The sequence below is a fragment of the Tachypleus tridentatus genome, chromosome 13 (assembly GCF_004210375.1).
Source record: "Tachypleus tridentatus isolate NWPU-2018 chromosome 13, ASM421037v1, whole genome shotgun sequence".
Classification (NCBI taxonomy): domain Eukaryota; kingdom Metazoa; phylum Arthropoda; class Merostomata; order Xiphosura; family Limulidae; genus Tachypleus; species Tachypleus tridentatus.
In genome coordinates, this window is record NC_134837.1 from 231,766,680 (window position 1) to 231,790,977 (window position 24,298).

The 24,298-nt window shown below is 34.2% G+C and overlaps 2 protein-coding genes across 8 annotated transcripts in view; one reads left to right on the forward strand and one right to left on the reverse strand.

Moving 5' to 3' along the window:
• beta4GalNAcTA (beta1,4-N-acetylgalactosaminyltransferase A) overlaps positions 1-1,343 on the forward strand; it is a 51,352-nt gene extending 50,009 nt beyond the window's left edge. For all 5 annotated transcript variants that reach the window (XM_076481417.1, XM_076481416.1, XM_076481413.1 and 2 more), the window contains one exon: positions 786-1,343. In XM_076481417.1, coding sequence (XP_076337532.1) covers positions 786-915 — 130 coding nt within the window. In that variant the 3' untranslated portion in view covers positions 916-1,343. The remainder of the gene's footprint in view (positions 1-785) is intronic.
• A 407-nt stretch (positions 1,344-1,750) lies between these two features.
• LOC143239843 (tudor and KH domain-containing protein-like) overlaps positions 1,751-24,298 on the reverse strand; it is a 30,041-nt gene continuing 7,493 nt past the window's right edge. For all 3 annotated transcript variants that reach the window (XM_076481410.1, XM_076481409.1, XM_076481411.1), the window contains exons 2-5: positions 22,250-22,618; positions 21,912-22,086; positions 7,593-7,842; positions 1,751-5,735 (exon numbers count right to left, since the gene is read on the reverse strand). In XM_076481410.1, coding sequence (XP_076337525.1) covers positions 5,052-5,735; positions 7,593-7,842; positions 21,912-22,086; positions 22,250-22,565 — 1,425 coding nt within the window. In that variant the 5' untranslated portion in view covers positions 22,566-22,618 and the 3' untranslated portion in view covers positions 1,751-5,051. The remainder of the gene's footprint in view (positions 5,736-7,592; positions 7,843-21,911; positions 22,087-22,249; positions 22,619-24,298) is intronic.

A 24,298-nucleotide genomic window follows, 5' to 3' on the forward strand; every position in this document is an offset into this window, starting at 1 on the left:
TCATCCATAGTGATTGTAATACTGTTTTTAAATTTAATTTATATTTTTAACTCTGACATTCATGCATTTTCAAAGTGATTGCCACAAAATTAGTTATTTACTTACTGGTTTGTTCTTTCTTGCACTTAGTGAAATGCTAGTTCAGTGAATGACTGTTGTTGTTTACTGTAATTAATAAATAACTTTTTAATAGTGTATAATGGTTGTGTGTGTCTAGCAGTATTACTGTAATTAATAAATAACTTTTTAATAGTGTATAATGGTTGTGTGTGTCTAGCAGTATTACTGTAATTAATAAATAACTTTTTAATAGTGTATAATGGTTGTGTGTGTCTAGCAGTATTACTGTAATTAATAAATAACTTTTTAATAGTGTATAATGGTTGTGTGTGTCTAGCAGTATTACTGTAATTAATAAAATAACTTTTTAATAGTGTATAATGGTTGTGTGTGTCTAGCAGTATAAGCTATACACATTTGACCATCATACAGGTGATAGATTTTTGATGTCCAGTTGCTTATAATCTATGCAGTTAGTGGTTTTCAGTTTCTAGTACTTGTTATAAAGAACTTTCAATATGTAATAAAAAAAAAATAAAACAACTTAAGTCTTACATTGTTACCAGGAGTACAAGATCTAAATTATTATAACTAATATTAATCACATATATGTTTACCTCTATAATTCTATCACCTTAAATATTTAAGTAGACCATTGACCTATCACTTTTTTATGCAGAAAACTACATACACATTTATACATCAAAAACATTTATTTTTTTCAGGTACAAGAAGCTTTACAAAGGCCGAATTCGCTACAAGACTGACGGTTTGAACAGTTTGACATACAAAAGATTAGATTTAATATTGAAGAAACTCTACACCTGGGTTTTGGTAGAGATTAATCCATCTTAGTGACACTTGTCTGAAGTCTTTTTCAATAGAAATGAACAGATTGAATTTGAGTAAATTAAACTTCACTAAAAATGTGGGCAGTAATTAATTAATTAATCCATCCTAGTGTCATTCCCATAATCACAGTTTTTAAGCATCAAAGTGATATTCTTTGTTTAGTCACATATAAGAGTTGATCTAGAGAAAAAAGAGCACTAACAATTTACAAAACTTTTCTCATGTTCAAAAGGTTTGTATGAAAAGAAATTGAGATGATTTCAGATGGAAGATCTTTGTACCAGCTGTTATGAACAAGTTTGTCTGGAGAAAGATTAACTCAAACTTTTTTTTTCTTCATAATGTTTGTATGTGATATGTGTACTTTCATGATATTTTTGCCTTTGTATTTTTGGGTTCAGAGGTTTTAATAATAAATTTTGTCACTAGTACTTTTGTTTTGGAGTACAAATATCTGGCTTTTTGTTTCTTGTAAGTTAATTTTGTGTTAGAATTTTCACTGAAGTGGTACCACATTTCGTGCTGTTTGGATACATACCTACTTGAAAATCAAAAGAAATGAACCTAAAAATTCACAACTCTTAAAGTTATCTGATATTGATAAAATTGGAACAAAAAGAATTTGAATTGTTCACAGGTGGTGTTTGTTTTTTCATCAATTAAAGCCTTTGTATGTAATATGGATCTGTGCAAATTTTATAAGTTGTGGTGTTTTGGAATGTACAAATCTGATCTTCTGTTTCTTTTAAACATTATTTTCATTGAGGACTAGTATTGTTGTTCCATCTTTATAGTACTTGGCTGTAATAGTATAAATTTAACACTTGACTGCCTGCAATGAATAACAACTGTTTATTAAATGCAAGACCAAAGTGAAATTCATGAACCAAAGTACAATGCACAAGAAGTGCTACATCTACTTTAGTAAACAGCTTGTATTAATACATAACTTATTTTACTAAGAGAAGTGCTGCATTCTTTATAATAGGTAGCATTACTATTTAACTTTTTTTTAAAAAAAGGTTAAATAGTTTCACCTGTGGTACAATGTAAAAGATTTTTTGAAAATAAAATCATTCCCTTGATTGACCAATATGTATTAATCAATCAAAAAAGCATTATGCATAATAATTGTTTTGTATACATTATCCTTGCATTAATAGTAGGCTACTTACTCTACTATGTGTATTTGATAATTAAAATTTAATAGTGAGCTTTTTTTGACCTTGTGAAATACTGAATAGTTTTACATATTTAAAGTGTTTTGGGTAATATTTATTTTTTACAGCTCTGTGTATAGTGTAATAATAGTTTTATGCTGGCTCAAATAACATTGTTTCAGTCTGGTAAGAGAGATTTTTATTATCAGTTTAGTGAAAATTTGAAAACGTTAGATTACTCTGATTATGGACTTGTCATGAAATGTTTACCAAAATATTTTGTTATATTTGAATTAAACATGGTGGACCACTGATGCTACCACATCCTTTGTGTTAATTAGTTAACTTTTTCTTTTTCAATTGATAGGTTTTGATAGGTGCTGTGGTATTGTTGCAAATCAATAAATTTTCTAATTCCACACATCATTGTGTACTGAATAAATTTTCATTATCCTTCAACAAAACATGAATATTATAGAAAGATATTTCATTTGTACTTGTGCAAAGACATCTACAGTGTTGGGTATGTTATACTAAAATAAATGAATGTGAAAATCAGGATGTCATGATAGCCCCAGTTGATATAAAGGTGAAATATAATGTATAAGATCTTTCATAACAAATATTCTGCCACTGCATACCTTCACCAGTTGAAGAATGAAACTGATGTCATGCTCTTTTGCATCAATGCATATTGGTTTGTGGAATTGGGCTGTTAAAGTCGGTGCTAACAAACAGTTATCCTTATACAGAAGATGCATTATGTATCCCAAGTGTTCCAAACATGTTCAATAGGATTGCAATCAGGGGATCAGGTTTACTATGTAAAAAATTTTCAACAGGTCAAGCTGTCTGTGTATATATATATTATTGTGCACTAATACAGCTTTTTTGTCAATAGCTCCTGCAAATGGGTACACACATCTCATGTTAGTAATAAGTTTTCAAAGGTCTTTCCCTCAACCATATAAAGTTCAGCATGTCCATTTAAGGTGATTACATTTTATACATATTCATCATTTTCAATTATATTAGAAGCATACACTATGTGTTACACTGCAGAATTAATCTGAACTTACCTGCAGAGAAAGAACTATTTCATTTGTCTTGACCACAAGAGGAATTTTGAAGGCATTATTTCACAGAACCCCTCTTAATGTAGCCTCCTGCATGATGCCAAGGGCAATATCATCATCTTTGTAATTGGAGATAGATCTGTAGGAAGTTATCTAGAAGTTCTGGCTCGCTTCCTTTCTAATACTAATATGTAATATTTCTATAGATCTATCCTAAAGTACTTTCCAAATGTGTAAGACTGGCTATGTTTACAATGTGAAATTTGTTTAAAAAAGGTCATAAGTTGCCTATACTTACTTTTATTTATGTTGATCTCAATTTACATAAGGTGAAGTACAGCTGTTGTCAAGTTGCATTCATTTAATAATGTATTATGTAATAAATACCTCAGTCTAAATCTGGTTTAATTCTGGACATGTGTAGTTTTAAATTAACAGTAGTTCACTAGTTTATTGTGAGAATTGTACTACTAAAGTTTGTCTTCAAAATAATATTTAATTTTACTACTGCTTTATTTACTTCAACCCTCCTCGCAATTTCAGATGTTCTTGTGATTGGAATCCAACTAAGATTGGAGTTTGTTTTTGTACATGAACAGTAAGTGAAAACAAAACAGAACAAACTGTCAGAAGTGTGATATTGGAGAAACTAGCTTCAAGACATTCATGCATTCTTTTAGTAGGAAAAATTAGTTAAATGCTTACGTGACCACTGACCTTGGAATTCCCTTAAGGACACAGGATGTAAAGAAGTTAAGTGAAAGAAAACAGGTGTTTAATTAAGCAACTTTTGACAAAACTGAATATAGGCTTAATTTCAGACACTTAATTCAGGTAAGGACAACAGTAGAGATATGAACCTCCTAACAACTTGCATAACTAGTAAGAAGTAATAAGCTTCAACACATCCTTCCCACACTGTAATCACAAAGACAGAATTGTTCATGAGAATATGCCACCTGAAAATGCATGAACATGAAATTAAAAATATTGACAATTTCCAAGAACAATGTTTGATTACATATTATCTCAAAGCAAGAAAAAACCTTGTTCCTTGGAGAAAGACAAATCAACCAAATGATAATGTGAAACCACAGTATTGATTACAACACTAATATTGAACCCCTTAAGAAAATATCAAGGAAGAATAACTTTAGAATCATATACAAATAACCTAACTTCAAACATAAAACAAGGCATATACTTATATGATGCCAATCCTGTTAGAAAGGTTATGTAAGTGAAACCACATGAAGTGTTCATGCTGGTTTGTTTTTTTTTACATAAAATATGGAAAATAAAATAGTGTAATATTTCTTTATATGACCATCAAATGAAATGGAAATCAACAAACTACATGAAAAGAATTGTCAAAAGTCTATTTCAAAGGTCACTTTAAATAAGCTATACAACTTCCTGACCTCTTCTGTTCTTAATAGGAGTTAAAGTTTTTTGGTTTTTTTTACCAAAAAACAATGCAAGAATGTTTTGAAATGTGTGTTCTGTTTACTGTAATTTCTTAACTAATCTACATATTGTTCTTTTATGAACAGAAACAATTTTTTATTACTTGTACACCAGCAGTTGAAAACACAACCTTCACTTGTAGAAAGTTGTATACAAAGTTTTAAAACTTGCTTCCTCTATCATTCAGTAAATCATGTAATGGTATTAAGGTGATTACTGATATAAAGACAAGTTTTTTTAAGAACTGAAAAATATGCACAGAACATTTACCTCATGTTAAAACAAAATAAGTTTCTTCTAACTTTCTACACAGATGTTACTCTGCATATTGTGCCATTTTCTCTAAGCACAATAGCAACTACAGTTCATATTAAGCTTGTTGCAAGAGTCTACACTAAGACAAAGTTTTTTTTAATTATTCTTAGTTTCTGCATCCTTAAGATCTGTTGTTTTTGTTAACCATGGCATAACCTTTTTGTACAAGTTCTAGTCCTATGTTGATGTCTTGAGGTTCATTTGTATCTACTACTTCTATAACATATACAGTCACTTCTCTCTGGCTCCTCTGTTTTTTGAGAGAGCTTACCTTTTTGGCCATGAGAACCTTCCACTGAGCAACATGGGTCAGTTGTTCAAACAGGTTTATGGCTTCATCACTCCATACACCACCTTTTGGCTGCAGCCATGCAAGTTGACACTCAATGGCTTGAAATGGTAATACTTTGTAGATTGGTAACAGAGAACAGAGCTCTTTCCTCTTTAGCTTGCAATAATCTCCAAAGTCAACAAAATGAATGGTGACCTCACTCTCATCTAGGTTGTAGTCATCTTCTTGGATATCAACAACAATGCCACGATACCAGCAATGATCATGTTCAAAAGGCGCAGCCACTGTGTCTCCTACAACTACTTCAGACACTTGGTTTAGCTCCTGGTTACACTGTTGCATATAAAACTCAGTCATCTCTTCCACCATCTTATCCAACTGGACAGATTTAGTTCCTACTGTCTGTACCCAAAAACTACCAGGATCTTCAACAGCAGAAACATAAATTTCAGTGTAGCCATCTGCAGCAGAAGGAACTAAAAGTTCTTGTTGTAGTTCACGATGTAAAGGTACCTGTAAAGAAAAAGTCAACCCATGTTAACTTTGACAAAAGAAAAAGGTAAGAATACTTTATCTGTTTTGTTTTCCGTTAAGCCAGACATTCAATACAACTTTAAAAATTGTATTTTTTGATAAAATTTATTTTTTCTTAAAAAACAAAATGCATTTCCCAAAATGTTACACACACATATTTTATTAATAGAGTGTGACATCTACTAACACTTAAAATGAAGTATAGGACCTTCAATCCCAGTATATTTGTTGGATTTTGTGTAAAGCTACATAAGGGCCATATGCACCAGCAATACATGATTTAGCATTGAAAGACGAGATGGAAAGCAATTCCTCAACACTACCAACTCTGAACATCACTCTTGTAGTGCAATATGCTAACCTCTGGGTCAACCTAGATGGGTGTCAAAATTGATTTGTAACAGATGGCTTAAACATATCTACAGGTTGTCTGGATAGCACTTTATCAAAAATAAGAACTATCACATGAAGTTACAAGAGAAAGGTTGGGTACAGATTGCTAATACCAATCAAAACTATCCTCTACAGATTTAACTTGCTTATAGGGTACCACAACTAAGAACTATTAGATGCCCAGTACTTTGTTTGCAGGAAATACCTTGCATACATTAAAAATAAAACTTATCAAGTACAGACTCATATAAAGGGTATTGCATGTAATGACTAGAAGTCAGACTAAAGCAAACAGCAGAACCATAAAAGTAAAAATAACCATGGATTTGAGACACTAAAAGTGAAGACCAGATTAAATTATCATTTGAAATATATCTGCTTGTAAGATATTCAAATTAATAGTTTTGTTATGTAAAAATAGTAAATAGAATATTAAAAAAGAAATATTAACTTGTTTGTGAATTATTAAATAAATAATTAAGTATAAATACTTTGCAGGTGGAGCACTAGAATTAATAACTATTCTGGTTACAGAATCCTACACATAACAATAACCATGTTTAGCCAAAGTTGTTTCAAGTAAAAAGGTGTAGGATACTGCACATGGAATAATTTGCTTATGAGACCACCAGTGAAACTATTGTGCACAGATTAAACACACTATGATATTACAAGTAAATATTATGTCCACAGTAAATTAACTGGAGTAAGAATAATAAATTGGCTGCTGCATATTACAACTTAACATGTACCAAAACTATCCTGCTTGTGGGATGTGCATAACAACTTACAAGTGAAACACTACACACAAAAGCTGTAAGGAGTAAGTGGTCTGTGAAACTTCAAGGGAATAAAAATTAATATATGGGCTAAACTGTTTATGGAGCTCTATAAGAAACAAAATTTGTTATAATATGGCTATTCTGTATTGACTGAATACCATTTAAAGCATTTCTTGTAAAATCATAATGTACTGAAAAGGTGCCTGTGGAACACTGCAAGTAGAAACTTTCATGTGCTAAATTCAGTGTGTTGCATCACAAATAAAATTATCATGTTCAAGTCTTTTGTTTTTTATTATTATTATTACTATGTATGTCTCACATGCAACAACAGGAAAGTTACTTGGGGAACAATTAGATAAAAACTACAATGTAGAAGTTTGTCTTTGCACCATAACAAGTAAAAGCTAATACGTATAAATTATTTATGGAATAAGATACGAGTTTCTGAGACCTGTTGTGGCCCAATACGTTCATCCTATTTAGTTGAAAACAATATATACATATGTATAAACACACAGGGACATCACTAGTGGTGTTTCAGTATGATAGTAATTGTAGTTTTCTATCTGATTTTAAGACAGCACCAGAGAAGTAATGGTACAGATCCATGTGTTAGTGCCTAGTAATACCTGTGTGTACATATGTGTCAAAAACATACATTAACTTCCTCCAAAGGTGCTCCAATACTTAAAGGTCTGCCCCTGTGCTGCAGTGTTTGTCCCGAGGAAGACAAGGATATTTTTTGTCGGAAGGCTTCATCTTCAACAAGTTTTTCATCAATTAATGAAATGGCAATATCTATTTGATCCCGCGTTCCTCTAATAGTAACTCGCTTTTGATTATCTGGATCTCGCTCATCGCCACCTCTGTCTAGAGTTATTTTTGCACCAGAAACTCGACACATAGACCTACAAAACACACATAATAGAAACATGAGAGCTTTTGCTTTTAACATTCTGTAATCAGCATTAATTACAAATTTTATGTATACATTCCTAAAACACAAAGCAATAATCCATTTTCTCTAATTAGCAGCAACTAGAAATCGTTTGCCACTACTCACAGTTAGTTGACAGAACAAAATCTATACATCTGAATCTGAAATACATGAAGGAAAGCACTTATTGATGTCTAAACATTTCATAATGTATAATTATGGCATTAAAAATGTTATACCCCCTTCCCATTTAAATATATGTTTGTCTTAGCTATAATATTTTACAGGTCCTTATCTAACATATGAATAAATTATTTTATTTTCTCCTAACAATAAATAACCTGCTTTGTAAATAATCAGATGCTAAAAGACAACTGAGAGCAAAAAGAAATAATGTATGTACACTCTCTCATGCTTTCTTAACTATAATACATATATGGACATTTTAATACTAGAAAAGTAGAAATAAACCACAGAGAAAATTTTATAAATTCAGCATTTATGTCATTTATACAGAAAAACTTTCAAAGAGAAGATTTTATGCAGTCTATTTCACCACATATTCCATCTTAATAGATAATCGTGAGAAAAAAGCATTGCTTGACAGTATCTCCTCTATTATAAAATTTCAGCTATTTTTGTCATAAAATATGTAAACTTGGCCCACTCTTCAATACATATAACTTGAAATTTTGTGTCTTCAGCCCTGTTAACTTGGCAGATTAGAAAGTTATGTTAATAACATGTAAGTAGTGGGTTCATTCTTCATATAGGCCAAAAAAGTTAATTTTAGCAGCAGGATTTCAAGGGTTGCTTAAACTTTTATATGCAAGAGATACAGTAGTTAACAACTTTCAGAAGTTAGAGTAACAGTAGGACTAAAGATAACATACTGAATTGTAACGAGCCTATTTCAGCTTTTGGTTTATACATATGGAGAATTACTGAAGGGAAAAAAAGGGTTAAAGAAGGATGTGGATGATAAACTTAAAGAGGTTATAGTTATTGGAAATACATTACAGTTGTAAGTCTTGTGAATAGGATGGTCTGTGGGATATGGAGGGAGCAGATGCAAGATGTAACTGACAAAGCATGATACAGTTTTTGTTGTGTAAATAAGGATTAATGATGTAGAGAAATGTAGGTCAGAAGAATAAGAGGTTGAAAAAGGCATTTAAAGAAAAGTGTCATTACTGTATCAGAGATTATACCTAGAATTAACTGTGGGATTAAATTATGACTAGGTCACTAGGGCTAAATTCTAGGCTTAGCTTAATAGGTAAGAATGATCAGATACACTGGTTGGACCTGTAAGATTGGTTCAATGGGAAAAGAAAGTTTTTTTTGTAATGAATGGTTGTCATTTAAATGAGGTAGGGGTGTGTTTTTTTAACAAGAGCTATTAATACAACTGTAAAGGAAGTTTTAAACTAGTAGTAGACAGTGGTGAAGGCCACGCTAAACTAAATGCAACAGACACATAGAAAGGTTTAACATAAGTATAGATGTAGTTCTAAAGACAGTCTTAATTGTTGCTATTGTAATACCAGAAGTAGAATAAATAAAATATATGACTAAGGTAGTTGTGGGAGTGGAGGATTTTGATATGATGGGAATAATTGAAACATGGTTAAAAACACATAATTCTAATGACAGAAATTTCTTTAAAATACAGGGTTACAATTTATTTAATATGAACAGAATATTAAAGGGGGGAGTGGCTTTACATGTAAAATGTGAGTTACATCCTGTTGAAGTTGAGGGTGTAAAACATTGATTTTGGTTTCTATTAATGGATATAAATGCTTTTAATAGGAATTTGTTTCAGACCAGCAGATGATACTGATAAAATTAGTGAAAACTTTACAATAGGATTAAGATTTCAGGTGTAAGTGAGGTCATAATTATGGATGATTTTAATTTTAGGCATACAGATTGAGAAATACTAGAGTCAAACCATGAGAGAGAAAGGATTTTGGTTGGTTGGTTGTTTAGTGTTTATTATCACAAAGCAATTGGGCTATATGCATAAAACAACCAGAATAAAGGCAAAAAGTAAAATAATTAAAACCTGTAAACAGGAATCATGCTATAACAAAGCACAGTCCAATTATCAACTTAAAATATTAAATAGAGTTAAAAAGATCAATGGCCCTCAAAAATTAAAAAACATAACTGGAGTGGACAGTGTTACCATCATCAATGACACTGTCCAACATCAAGGGTGAATCCATGGTAAAAATATGTTTAAAATGAGCTATTGTGACTTGAATGTCACACAGACCACACACTGGTGTATCAGTACTAGATAAAAGAAAGGGATGAGGTAAAAAAACTGTGACCAATGCATAGCCTAGCCAGAAAAACTTCCTCCTTCCGATCTTTACAGAAGCAAGATGGACAAAGAGCAATAGGTTTGATCTGGAAAAGTTTATCATGTTGCTCACTCCAAGTTAACTGTCAACTGGTGTGGAGTCAAGCTTTGAATACAGGACCGTAAATTGCCATGTATGGGACAGGCGTGGCAGTGATGGTACCAGGGTAGACGGACTTAGCTGTGATGTCAGCGAGCTTGTTCCCATGAATATTGACGTGGCCTGGTATCCAGAAAAACTGAAGTAGATGATGGAAAGAAATGGACCAGTCAGTTTTGAATATCGATGACAACAGGGTGAAAACTAACATGAAGCAATTTCAGGGCCACAGAGAGCTAAGCAAATCAGTATGAATAGTACAGTTTGTGTACTGCATAGCTTCTATGTGATCCAGGGCAAGAGAAATGGCATACAATTTGGCAGTGAACACAGAAACTGCAGAGGGGATTCTGTGTGCAACAACCAAATCACAACAAACCATGGCAGAGCCCACAGAATCATCTGATTTCCAACCATCCGTATAAATGGATATGGAAGGATGATTCAAAAGATGTTTGGCAAATATAAGGCAATACTTCCAGTTGGGAGTATCTATCTGCCTTCTTTAAATGACTCAAAGAAAGGTCATATTTGGAGATGGTAATTAGCCATGGTGGGATAGGCTGATCAGTGGATATAGCTATGTTATCCAAGGACAGACCTAATTCATCCAACTGTGCCTGGACATGAAGGACAAAATGAACAATGGCAGACCATCTATAATGAGAAAGCATGGCCCACTGAGGAAGGAAAACACAACCCCAGATGGGATGCTGTAACAAGGATTGAAGTCTTGAAGCCAACAGTAAAGACAGCTGCACACAGCAAAGGTATAGAGGATGTTCACGAGACTCAGTGTACAAACTCTGGACTGGAGAAGTGGGGAAGGCTCCTGTGCAGAGCCAAAGCCCCTGATGGTGAACAGGGTCCAACATCTTTAAGGGCAAGGTCCTGGCAGAGCCATAGATTAGAGACCCATACTCTAGTTTTGATCAAATAAGGGCAGAAGAGATTCTTAGCATAGAACTTAAATCCCTTCCCCAAGAGGTGGAAGAGAGGACATGAAGAACATTCAATGCCCTTGCACACTTGACACGTAGATACTTGATGTGTGGAATAAAGATAACAACCCATACAATTGGTTGTCTCAGAAGATGCCAAACTTCCACATTGTATCATAAGTTTTCTCAAGGTAAACAAAATAAGGAAACAAGGTATTATCATTTGAGCAAAGCTTCCCTGATTGACATTTCAATTCGAATTATGTGGTCCATGGTGAGACACTGTTGTCAGAACCCACACTGAGTGGGTGAGAGGAAACTGTTTGATTTGAGGAACCAAATAGGATGAGCATTAACCGTCTTCTATAAGATCTTACAAAGACAGCTGATCAACGCAACTGGACAGTAATTCAAAGGAATCTTGGGATTCTTCCCAGGCTTATGAAAAAGGAGTACAATAGCATGGTGTCAAGCATTAGAAAAAACATTCTCCTGCCAGATCCAGTTAAAAACGACAAGAATTACAAGATGCAGGAGAGAGATGGCACCGCATCTTATTGAATATCATCGGGTCCAACTGACGTACTGCAAGACCAGTGAACAGAAAGCTCAAGTTCTACCAGTGTAAAGGGGCAATTATAGTCATAGAGATAAGCAGCTCAAAAAAAAGAGGCAGTTCCTCTGCCTGTGTCTTGGTGGCTAAAACGTTGGGAGATGAAGCAAATGCACTAAATGCACAAGAAAAGCTTTTGCCGAGAATACTGGCAATGCTCTTGGCATCAGCAACTTCCTGGCCATCAGAGAGCAAGATTGAAAAGGGGGCAAAATTATACTCTCCACTAACCTTTTGAATCTATCACATATGACTTTGGAACTGGTGGTGTAAGATATGCTAAAGAATCCAAGATTCTTTCTGGCTTTGACATCTGACTTGCTGAGAGTGTGCATGTGCCCACTGAAATGCAATGCGGTTTAAAAGTTTGGGATACCTATGAAAGGTATCTCAAACCTGTTTCTGAGATTTCCTTGTCATGTAGCAGCTAAGATTCCACCACAGACAAGGATGCTGTGGGAAATATGTTGAGGTTTTAGAAATACATTGAGCAGTTGCCTGGACAATACAACCAGTCACTGTTGCCATACAGTATTCTACTGATAGCTTACAGACAGGATCAAGTTCTGAGAGAGCAGTGAAAGAGGGCCAGTTGGGCTGGTCCAACTTCCATCAAGGCATGTGGGTTGAGTGGCACTGACCATGACCAACCTTTCTCAAAATGATAGAAAAATGATCACTGGTCCATGGGTTACTGTCAACCCACCAAGAAAAGTAACCAAAAAATGGAGGAGGGCAGATAGAAAGATCAACAGCAGTAAAAGACTGACTAGGTACATGAAAATAAGTATAAGAACCAATATTGAAGAGAGATAAGTTGTGATCCAAGAGCATATGCTCTATGGAATTATCTATCCCTTCAATATCAGCACCATCCCAGAGAGGATTATGTTCATTAAAATCCCACAGGATTAAAAAGGGAAATTGTAACTGTTCAATGATGGCATCAAGGTCTGACTGATCATAGTTTTTATCTTCAGAAGCCAGGTAGAAAGATGGTATGACCCAAGGAAACAAAGATGGCTACATCTTTCAAGGGTGTCAAATGGCAAAGACAGGGTGGGCACATGCTGATCAACCAGCAGTGCCACTCCAACATGCACTTGCCCATCACATAACTTGTCATTTATTTACAAAGAAAATTACCAAGAGATGACTGTATTGGCAGGTTTCAGAAACGTTTCCTGTAAGAAGACACACACAGGATGGTAAGAATCAATCAAATCCTTAATGTCATCTATACTTGAATGAAAACCCTGACAGTTCTACTGGAACACAGTGGGCATTTTTATTTACATGGAGAAGAATGTGGCAGGGAGCCCTTCTGTTTTCTATCACATTTTTTTTCTTTATTGGACAAAGGTTTATCAACCTCCATGGATCCTTCCCTTGGTTGAGTAGGCAAATCTCTGTCTGTGGACAAAAGATTTCAGTGACTGAGGGAGTGAACGAATGATTGTTTCACTTCCTGGGGCTGTAGAAGAGGATGAACCCAAAACCAAAGGAAGTAGAACCAGGCAGTCACTGGAAGGAGTGACAGAAACAGATGGATGTAGATGTAGATCCATCAACTCTTAATTATGGAGGGCAAAAGATTCTTCAGATGTTTTGCAACCATCTGTTGGAGGCACAGAGAGATCTGTCTGTAATCCCATTGTGGCAGTGGAATGGATTGCAGCAGCATATGTCCAAGATGGAGTTGGGGACAATAATTTCCAAACCACTGAGTAGGAGATATTATTCATAAACTTCTAGCATTGCACCTCTTTCTACTCCACCCATTTAAGGCAAGAAATAGAGTAAGAGGGGTGTGGACCACTACAGTTATCATAGCATGCTTCTAGTTTGCACTCCTAAGTGTCATGGTTTTTGCCACCACAATGACCAAAGATAAGAACCATGTTAAAGAACCATGCCATACTGTTATTAGTGACTGAACTGTTGACACTGGAAACACCTTACAGATAACATTCAGATAATGCACTTTGACTGTAGCAGGAGGACAAGGTGATGTAAATGTCAATATCCAAACATTAGTAGGCATCAAATTTCGTCTTTGCGAGTGAAGATTTGGCACGCTGCAGAAATGCCTTGGCTGGAGAAACCATCGAGGATCTCTGACTCAGGAATGTTCTTTAAATCCCTCTCAACTATAACTCCTAAACAAATTCAAAGTTGTATGGGGAGTAACTTCAATGGATATATCCCCAATAGCCTTGGATTTCAAGAGGAATATGGTATGTTGTGGTGAATATGTTTTCACCAAAATGTCTCCAGAGTATAACTTCTTCACTGACTTAAGAGACAAAGTAAGATCCTTAGTCCCTTTTGAATATAAAGGGAGGCATCTGCCTTAAGGATTTGTTGGAAAAGGAATGGATAATTTTAAATCAAGGTTTAGAATCTGACTAATGTTGACTGTGCAACAGAATTGTCCACACATGGTTGTTTTTCCAATAATGTTTTTTTTTTCAACTTTTTCATTTGTATTTATTTTTTCATAAATGAAGGTATCCTTAATACAGACACTACATTTCAGTGCCCACTGACCTCACCCACCATGGAGCCCTACAAGGGGATGCACTATAATGCCAAACAAAGACACTGCAGCCAGGGTTTTGTGAGCACAATACCCAAACATCAGTATCCAACAGTCTCCAACACTTGTTAAGAACATCTAACACTGGTACTTGGTTGACCCTAGCTCAAGTGGACCAGCCCGTCTACAGGAATTCTATGCCAAAGTAGTGTGTTGGAGTTGGACCCCTCAACCACCATGATCCTTTCCTCCTCTTCATGGGTTGCTATGCATAGCAAACAAGTAGGTAGATGTTTAGATTTCAAAGAAGGTAAACTGAAAGTACAGAACCTTCTTTGGGAGGTTCCCTCATCACATACAGAAACCAACCTAGAGGGGAAGAATTTTGGAAACTATTCAAGATGATTTTCCTCACCAACTGGTCAAGAAGACTATTAGGAACAATGCTATTTTAGGTTTATATTTAACTTCTAGTATAGAAATTGATGTGAAAGTAAAAACTTAGGGAGCATCTGCGTGCAAATAAAAATTGTTTTATCAGGTCTAATGCTTTGATGCATTTAGTGATCAGGAATAATGATATTTCGATTCTAAGTTTCAAAACAGCAAGTTTGAAAAAGATGTGACAAGAATTATCTGTCGTAACTGGACAGCTGAGTTATTTTTAGATACTGTTCACTGGAGTACAAAGGTTATATACATATATATATATGTATGTATATACAAAAGGGATAAGATTAAAGAAAAGCAATACAAATATAAAAAAATTAAATTGATTGCTATCATAGGATATTTAGAAGTTTAAAAGAAAGTTGGTCAAACAAGATATTAGGATATCAAAAAAGGATGTCTGGAAAATGTAGAAATTAACAGTAAGATTAAACAAAATGTTAGGATGAGGCAAACTTTATGAGAGATAATGAAGGAAAGCTTGTATCTGAACATCATGAAATAATGGGTCATTAAATTCTTTTTCTTCAGTTTTTTTTTACTAGTAAAGATTTAGACAGTGTTCCTAATCTTGAACAATTGAAAGATGAGAGTTATAATTTTCCTACACTGAAAATATATTTCTCATATTTGCTTATTTCCTCTCACATAAATAGATATTTTCATCCAGTGCTGCTCTCCAAAGATAAGAACATGACATACTCTTCTGATTAACGTGACTCCCTATATTCAATTCTACCAAACTGTCACTTTGAATTCTGGCAAAAAATAGAAGCACTGGTTTTCAGTGGAAAGAAAGGGTGAGAAGTGTGAGTAGAGGAAAGCACACATCAGAAATATACTTTCAGTATAGGAAAATTATAACTTCCAATAGAGTATACTACCTCCTCTCTCTCACATAACTAGTTAGAATAACACATTTATTAGTTTGAAGGACTAGCATGAGGGAAAAACATCTGAAAAACACCCTAAAAGGATAGATCCTCACATTAGAGGGCCATACATGGGAGACTGCACCATATATGTATTAGCTATACTCTTCACCCAGTGTGGAATGAGATGCCACAAACAGTGTTCAAAAAAAAGGGAGGAGCACATTACTATGGGAAAGAACAATAATGGACAGAGATCCAAACCACCATATAACAAATCTCAATCCCATAGAGTACTAGAATGCAGGTAAAAGTAAAAAAATGTGCCCCTAGGCATAGAGTGGCTAGGATATTACGAATTGTACACAGCAAGTGAACTGTATCCAAAACATAGCTACCGAGAACCAACATCCACGTGGGGATACGAAAGTGGATCATAATCTCTTCACTTCAAGTTCAGCAGAGTGGAGGGAATCTCTTACCTACCAGTCTATGAATGGGACATGTGATATCAATGCAATAAATTGTTTGACTAACTTGGAAACTTAACATTATGAAAACTTGTAGAGGAAAGATGCCTCTTTAATGTAAATTATCTCACTCAAAACCAACCCAACTAGGACTGCTCCAGTACAATAACATCCTCAATATAATAGAATTTTCAAGAGATGCCATAAGAGGAAGAACCATGTTAACAGTTAGTACCACTACTGTGACCCACAACATGGATGGATGAACTAAAGTATAACTGAGTGAGGAAACAGAGACATCTATAATACGTGTGATGGCATATTTTGATTGTTTCAACCATAGGGAACTAATATCCATGTAGGAGTAGGATGAGAAAACCTAAACAATATGCTGAATCACAATTTTAATGCTCACATCCCTTCAGATAAACACTTACAGAGATGGAGCATTAAATTGGAAGGAATCCAAGTATCTAAACCACCAGAACCCCACTGCCCTACTCTCTTTATATATATTGTCTATCATTATCACATTTAGGAGAATGTCTCCATAGTCCATCACCCCAGCAGCTTGGAATTGAAAAATGGTAAGGACTCCCATTCTCTGCTGAAAGAGGGGGGAACATGGTGGGGAGTCAGGAGGAACAACACTGGAGACAGTGCAACAGGTGACCACAAAAACGCTATTTTGAAAAGCATACCATACCTGATTTATTCCAATGAAGGCATGTCAAGGATGGGCAGCCATCGCCTTCTGTTTTTCCATGAAGTCTATAAGTTAGTATGGTCCAGAATGAGTAAATTAACTAAGCAAAAATGTTGTAAGGATAAACATACAAGTGATCTTGTGGGAACACCCTATCACAACAGTGAGCATGTTATGGCCATGAAAATCAGAAATAAGCAGTAAACATGGCCTGAAAGGGGTGATGGAGGTAAAATGCCAGGGGAAAGGTTAGGTACCTTATCTGACAAAAAGACACCTGGAACAAATTACAGGAATAAGATGATAAGGAAGACTAAGCAAATCAAATTAAAAACTGAATCCAACTGGTCAAGATGGAAGGAGAAAAGTCCTAAACAGAGAATATCTGCTAAGGAGTGAAAAGCAGGAACTTGCATGATGGAAGAGAGCTGTGTACACAACATAATAACAAAGAGTAAGGGCAGGACACAGTTGCCTATCTAAATCCAACAGAGGTTACAGATAGGAAATAAAAGGAAGAGTAATTGGTAAAAAGGAGAAATTACTCTCCTGATCCATTGAAATTTTGAGAAGGAGAGACCAATCCAGATAAAGGAGAATGTACATGGAATGATACAGAGTACTTGAAATGTCTATGGAAAATAAATTTACCAGTGATGCCCACAGTCTAACAGAACAAGGAAATAAATCTTAAAAGATGAGTGAAAAATCAAGCACAAGGACAGAGGTTCAAACAGATTCAAAGTTAGGCAGTAAAAAGACACATTAACATCCTAATCCAAAAGGACTGCATACCGAGGTGGACAACTAATCTGGAAGGAACACAATAAGAAGAAAAAGGTAGAAGAGGTAAACACTTTATAGCACCTAGAAAAAGTAAGATTGGGATAAGGGAGCCCGATAAACTGAGACTGAGGAGACAGAAGATCCCTGATCAAACAGCCAAGTGAGAAAATCCATGATAGAAAAAACAGTGTGTTGAGCAGGGGAAAAAAACCCTGACCCAAAGACCAATAGCGAAAGACATTCCACTTATGCTGAAAAACATCCTTAGAGAAAAGGAAAATTGAATAAGCTTAAAAAATACATCTCCTCACCAGGAACTTAATAAATACCAGGTGTGAAGGTGGCATATATGAAGAGGGTAAAACACCAGTAACTGAGGTTAATATAGAAGGGATGGAGTAAGAGGAAGTAGTAATGGAGGGTCAGATTGTAGCTGGAGCAGCCATGGGAACCAAGGTTGTGCTGGTCAGTATGGAGCAATCAGAAGGATTTAACGGAGTGGTTTGGATGATTGTGAAAGACAGATGGGAGGATAAACATGCATTTACTTTTCAGTCCTTTTTTTTTAATTAACACACTGACAGCCAGAGCAAGAGGATGAGGAACCAGAGACCAAAAAAACAAAAATGATAATTTGGTATTGAAAGAAGTAGCAAATGCATCAGGATGAGGAATATCCCTCTGGAAAACAAGAGAATTGACAGGACACTCTGTCAGGATGGGAAAAATAATCTGCAATAAGATTAAATGCTTCCAGAAAATGATATACAATAATACAAATACCAAACATGTGGGCCCAAAAAAAAATCCAATGTCTGATTACAAAAGAAAAGAGAACTAATGCTGCTTTGGTTGTTGATATAAGAGCATCTGAGATAATGTAGGAGGGAAAAGAAAATGAATGACAAGTCCCTTAGATAACACCCAAATAACCCACAGATCTATGATGAAAATTTGCCAAAGGTGAACAAAATAAGTCAAGCAAGCCCCCACTTGACTAGAACCAACTGGGTAGTCATGGTATTGTTGGCCTTGTGTCCATCTGTATTGAAAGAAACAATGAGTTGAGGAATTCCTGGAGATAGAAACAGGTAAGAGTTGGGAAGAAGCTGAATGGGAAGCAGTAACAGAGGCATGTCTAGGCTCAGAATAAGACAAACGATCCACCAATAAAGAAAGGGCAGTTTGTTGTTGCACCAACTCCACATGGGATTCCAAAGTCTTGCAAGTATTACCAGAAACATAATAATGTAGAAAGGGGCCATAAGTAAATAGTACACAAACTTGAGAAAGGCTGCATCCCTCCCTAGAGGATACTAACAACAGAGAAATCATGTGTATAAGGCTAGAGCAGAAGACAAATATGACAATTGGAGGTAATTAGGGAGAGGTGATCCCTCAAAAAAAAACCTCAGTATCTCCATGGATTCCCTTGGAAAGGATATGGATGGTAGACAAATACCACAGAAGAGTTAATATGGAAAGACAAAAGTTGGGAAACTTGGGCATGGGATAAATGAACAGGATGATCAAGGTCCACCCCACAAACAAGTAAAATCAGTGTTAATTGTTAACAATCAAGAAACAGATATTCATCCTGATGTTAAGCCAAGGCAAACTGTTCCAAAATCCATGGAGGGCAAGGCATGGCAGCACCCTTAACCATCTAAAAAACAAAACACACAGCATGAACCCTAACAGGGAAAAGGAACCAAATACTGAGAAGAAGAGGTATTATGTATCAATGAAGTGAAATAGAAACCTTATAACCTAAGTGCTTTTGAAAGATGGATCTTTATTCTTCAGTGGCTAACTCTCAGTTATCTAAAAAATTGTTAACTGCTGAAAACAAAAAAATAAACCAGTTTGGAATAATAAACAAATCATGAAATAGAACAAATTTGATGAGATATACAAAAATGTCTTGACATAAATATTACCAGACAAGAAGTGATAGTTTGGTCAAATCAAATAGATGGAGTCACATATATGTTAGGAAAGTGTGTTGCACTCTTATTGGTGGATGGGTGTGTCACATGAGGATTTACATGTGATGCACATCTGAACAAGCCAGTTGTAAGGTATGTGGGAACTCACTGCTTGTGGCATGTGAACATTTTTTTGAATATAGAAGGCATCAACAAACAAAAATAGTTATTTGTATGAGAAGTAAGAGACAGTATCAGAAACAAGATCAAACAATATGACTGCATTAATTCTGAGCTTAAGAAAAAATTGGGAAGTTTACAAAATGATAAGTCTCCTAGGTCAGATAATATTTCACCAGGATGTTGCAGACTGGGTATATGAGCCACTTGTTACTGGTTTTTTCAAAGTTATTGAATAATGCCCAGGGATTAGCAATTAGCTAATGCCATTCTTATTTTCAAAGGAAGTAATAAAAATTTTACCAGTAATTATAAGCCTGTTATTCTTACATCAGTTGTAAGAAACGTTTTGAGAGGTCTGATGAAAAATGCTTTGCAAAGTAATTTTACAAAGTTTAGAATTTTATTGGATAGTCAACATGGTTTTAGTAAAAGAAGATCTTGTCTTACAAATCTTTTGACATTCTTTGAAAATGTTACTGCTAATGTAGGCAAGGATAACAGTAAAGATTTGGTGTATCTGGACTTTCAAAAAACTTTCAACAAAGTGTCACATAAATGGCTTGTAAAAAGTTATTTCTGTAGGTGTGGGAGCTAAATTAGCTAACTGGACAGAAGAATGGCTGGATGGAAGAAATGTGTGTTTTCATTTAGCAAAGCCACCTCGGGCTATCTGCTGAGTCCACCTAGGGGAATCGAACCCCTGATTATAGCGTTGTAAATCCATAGACTTACTGCAGGATGGAAGAAAGCAGAGAGTTGTTAGAAATAGAGTTCAGTCAAACTGGATTAATATCACAAGGGCGTACTTTAGGGCTCAGTCTTATGATCTTTCCTCATATTGATTTTCAACAATGACAAATATGAAGAAATGGTGAATAAAGTACATAAATTTCCTGATAATATTAAATGTCTGAGAGTTGTTGGTTGTAAAGAGAATGTTGCTGTTTTACAAAATAATTTAGATCATTTAGTGGGTTGGGTGAATAAATGGCAGATTAGTTTTAATTATAATAAATTCAAGATAATGCATGTGGGTTATCTTAATTTGAATTACAAATATAAATTGGATGAGAAAAACCTTTACAGTATCATAAAAGAAGGGGATTCTAGTACACTGGTTGATTACTCTTAAGGTATCCAAGCAGAGTGTTGTTGCTAGAAGGAGGACAAATACAATTTTAGGTTGTATTTATGGATATTGAGCACAAGTTTGGAGGTTATAATTTCAGTGTTTAGTTTCACTGGTTAGGCCATATTTGGAATATCATGTTTAGTATTGGGCTCCTTACTTTTAAATTGTTGGAAAAAGATCAGAGAACTGTTATTAGAATGGTGCCTGGGATGGAGGATTTTTCATATTAGATTAAGATTTTTGAAATTGTTTTCTCTTGAAAAGAGTTACAGGGAAACCAATTGAGGCATTGAAGATTGTAAGGGTAACTGATAGTATTAATGCATAATCTTTTTCCATTATTAATAGTGAGAACTGCAGGACTAGGGGATACAAATAGAAAACTTTAGATGAGTACAAGTCATCTTAAGCTGGAAGAGTTTTATGTCTCTAACAGGCTGGTTGCCTTCAGATATTGTGGAAACAGTAAACTTAAGTCTATTTATGAGAAAGTATGATAACTATATGAATGATAAGGACTGGTTTGAAGGTTTTCATTTATTATATTTTACTTTAGAGGGTGTAACAGATAAAAAGAATCAATAGGTCTCTTGTTGTCCATAAACATTATGTCATGAGAAAATAAACAGAACTTAATTTATTTATAATACATTTTAAAATGTTTTACAAGAACACACACCATAGTTGTAGATGGTACTAATGTGTGTTAAAATAACATGAAATGCTCCCAAAGCTACTATTGCCATTTATTTCACACAAATAACAATCAAATTAAATATCTGGAAAATTATCTACAAGTTCTTACTCAGTATATTATTTTTGCAGATAATAATGAGTATTGATTTCATTAGCTATTACTAGTATAAAATGTCTACAGTAAAGCATAACTATATCATTGCTGTCCAGTTAAAGAAACATAACATGCTCAGATTTACAATATTTCTACCTGATGGTATCTCCATTACGACCAATGATGCGCCCACAAACTCGGACAGGAACAAAAACATCTTCTGTGAGTATCTGTGGCTGCTCATTAATCAACTGATACAGAAGATTCTCAGCTTCTTGAGCATTTTCAGGAGAACCTCGGATTACAGCCACCTTCTCTTCCACATCCAAACCTGGAAACAATAGTTCAAATGTATAAAGCAGAACTTATGCAACAGTTAATCAGTTGGTGATACTTATCTACACTGATGTAAAATAAACTGAGGGTGAAAATGGATTTGCAAAAATATGTCAATGTTTCACACACATACATTCAAATATTAAAAATAATATTACCTTTTTCTTCAAATTTGATTTTTGTGTTAGTCTGCTCCTGAACCTTTTTTATGGTAGATCCCTGCCTTCCAATAACAACACCAACAGCACTCTTGGGAACATTTACATGGATAACTGTTTGTCGTGATGTTGCTACTTGCTGAGATTTCCTGTCTCCTTTCCTGCTTAATTGTAGCTGTTCTTCCAAATCATCTTTTTTAATAAATGCAAGATAAAAAAGTAATGATGACACTGTAGCACTCAAGCCAACTGCTAACAGCAGTGCAATTCTTGAAAATTTAAAGTTAGACAATATAGAAACACTAGACTTCTCCATTATTTTCTGTTGTAGAGACTTGCCTGTCTTTTGAGGTTTAGATCTTCATGACCCTGTGAATGATTTAACATTTTCATTTTCAAATCAAAAACCAATGGGTAACAGGAAATACAACATCCCTGCACCAACATAGGAAACTCATCATATATAAATTTAATTAATTACTTCTCAAGTATGTGCAGATGATTTTATACAAGCAGAATATGTTTCCCTTTACTTAATGTTTATAATCCTGCTATTTAGAACTAAAATCATTATACCAGTTTATGGAATGTTTGACCTTCTTATAAGGCCTGTGATTCAACATGTTGCAAAAATATCCCTTTATAAGCTTTCTAAATGTATTTCGATCATAAAGTAAAAATCAGTACAAAATGTATAACAATATTATAGCAAAACTAATTCAAACAACAAATTAAATAAAATCTAATTCAAGTTTATAACATAATCCTGCTAACTGCTGGGCTTCATTTCACAAGTTAATTACTTATTACTTTGTTAAAAAATAAAACATATTTACTGACTCAAAATAACATTTTTTGAAAAACCTTAAATGATAAACCTAATGTTTTGATTAACTCTGAAACATTTTTTTTTTTTTTACATATAATGCATTGATATTAAATCACAAAGAAAAGCACTGTATATAATGTGTAGAAATAGACACTGTAGAAACACTTTGAATATATTGTATATTGATATAAATACATACGGGTACTGTTGAGTATATGTTGATTTAAACACATATATGAAAATATAGAGTATGCTTAGATACAGATCTGTATGTAAACTTAGTGTGTATAAGTAAAATCACTGTAAAGTTGGACCAATCTGCAGTTTTGGGTGTTTGTATACTTTAAAAATTGAGAGAAATACGTTAACCATTTACAAAAACTAAAAAATGGGTGGTCCCCACCTTCATTATAAGGATTGACTTTCCTTCAACTAAAAGCTGTAAGTCAAGAATTATTTAAAACAGTAAGAACAATTATTTCAAAACCCAAATCTACAGTCCATATGTGAATCTAATCATTAATCCAATAAATGTTTTTTTAGAATCCTGGATGTTTATATTTAACAGTTTGAAAAAAATTGAAATTATGCACAAACTGAATGTGGTGTTACTTCAAGAATGAAAATAAATTTAGAACTAATGAATGTACAATTTTGTAACCAAAGTAATGCCAACCATGCAATTTAAAGAGCTGGCATTTAATAACATGAAAGAAATGCCCACAATGAAACCATAAGACCTATGTGTACTTAAAATATCCAAGTCACCATAACTGAGTTTTTATAAGTAGAGTTCAAGGCATATTACAATCACTCTTACATGTTGTCACACAGCTCAAATGTAACAAACCAAAAATTGACTTGTTTCCTGTCTTCAAAATGATGAGGTAGCAATATAAAGACACCTTACAGTAAACATCCTTATCAAAAACTTTTATTTTTATCCTGTTCAATTAGCCACCTGAACTTAATCAAAAGAAAGTATAAGTGTATAAAATAAAAATATTACAAAGATAAAAACGTTATACTGAAAAAAAAGATAAGTTAAAAATGAAAGCAAACTAAACAACCTACTGTATAAACTATAAATAACAAAACAACAAAATGAGTTAACAAATGTTTAAAACACAATGACACAACTGAATGTCATAGCAATAGTACGAACATAAAATGTACTCCCACAGTCAACTCTGAGCTGTGAAGAATCAGTATAGTGTTGA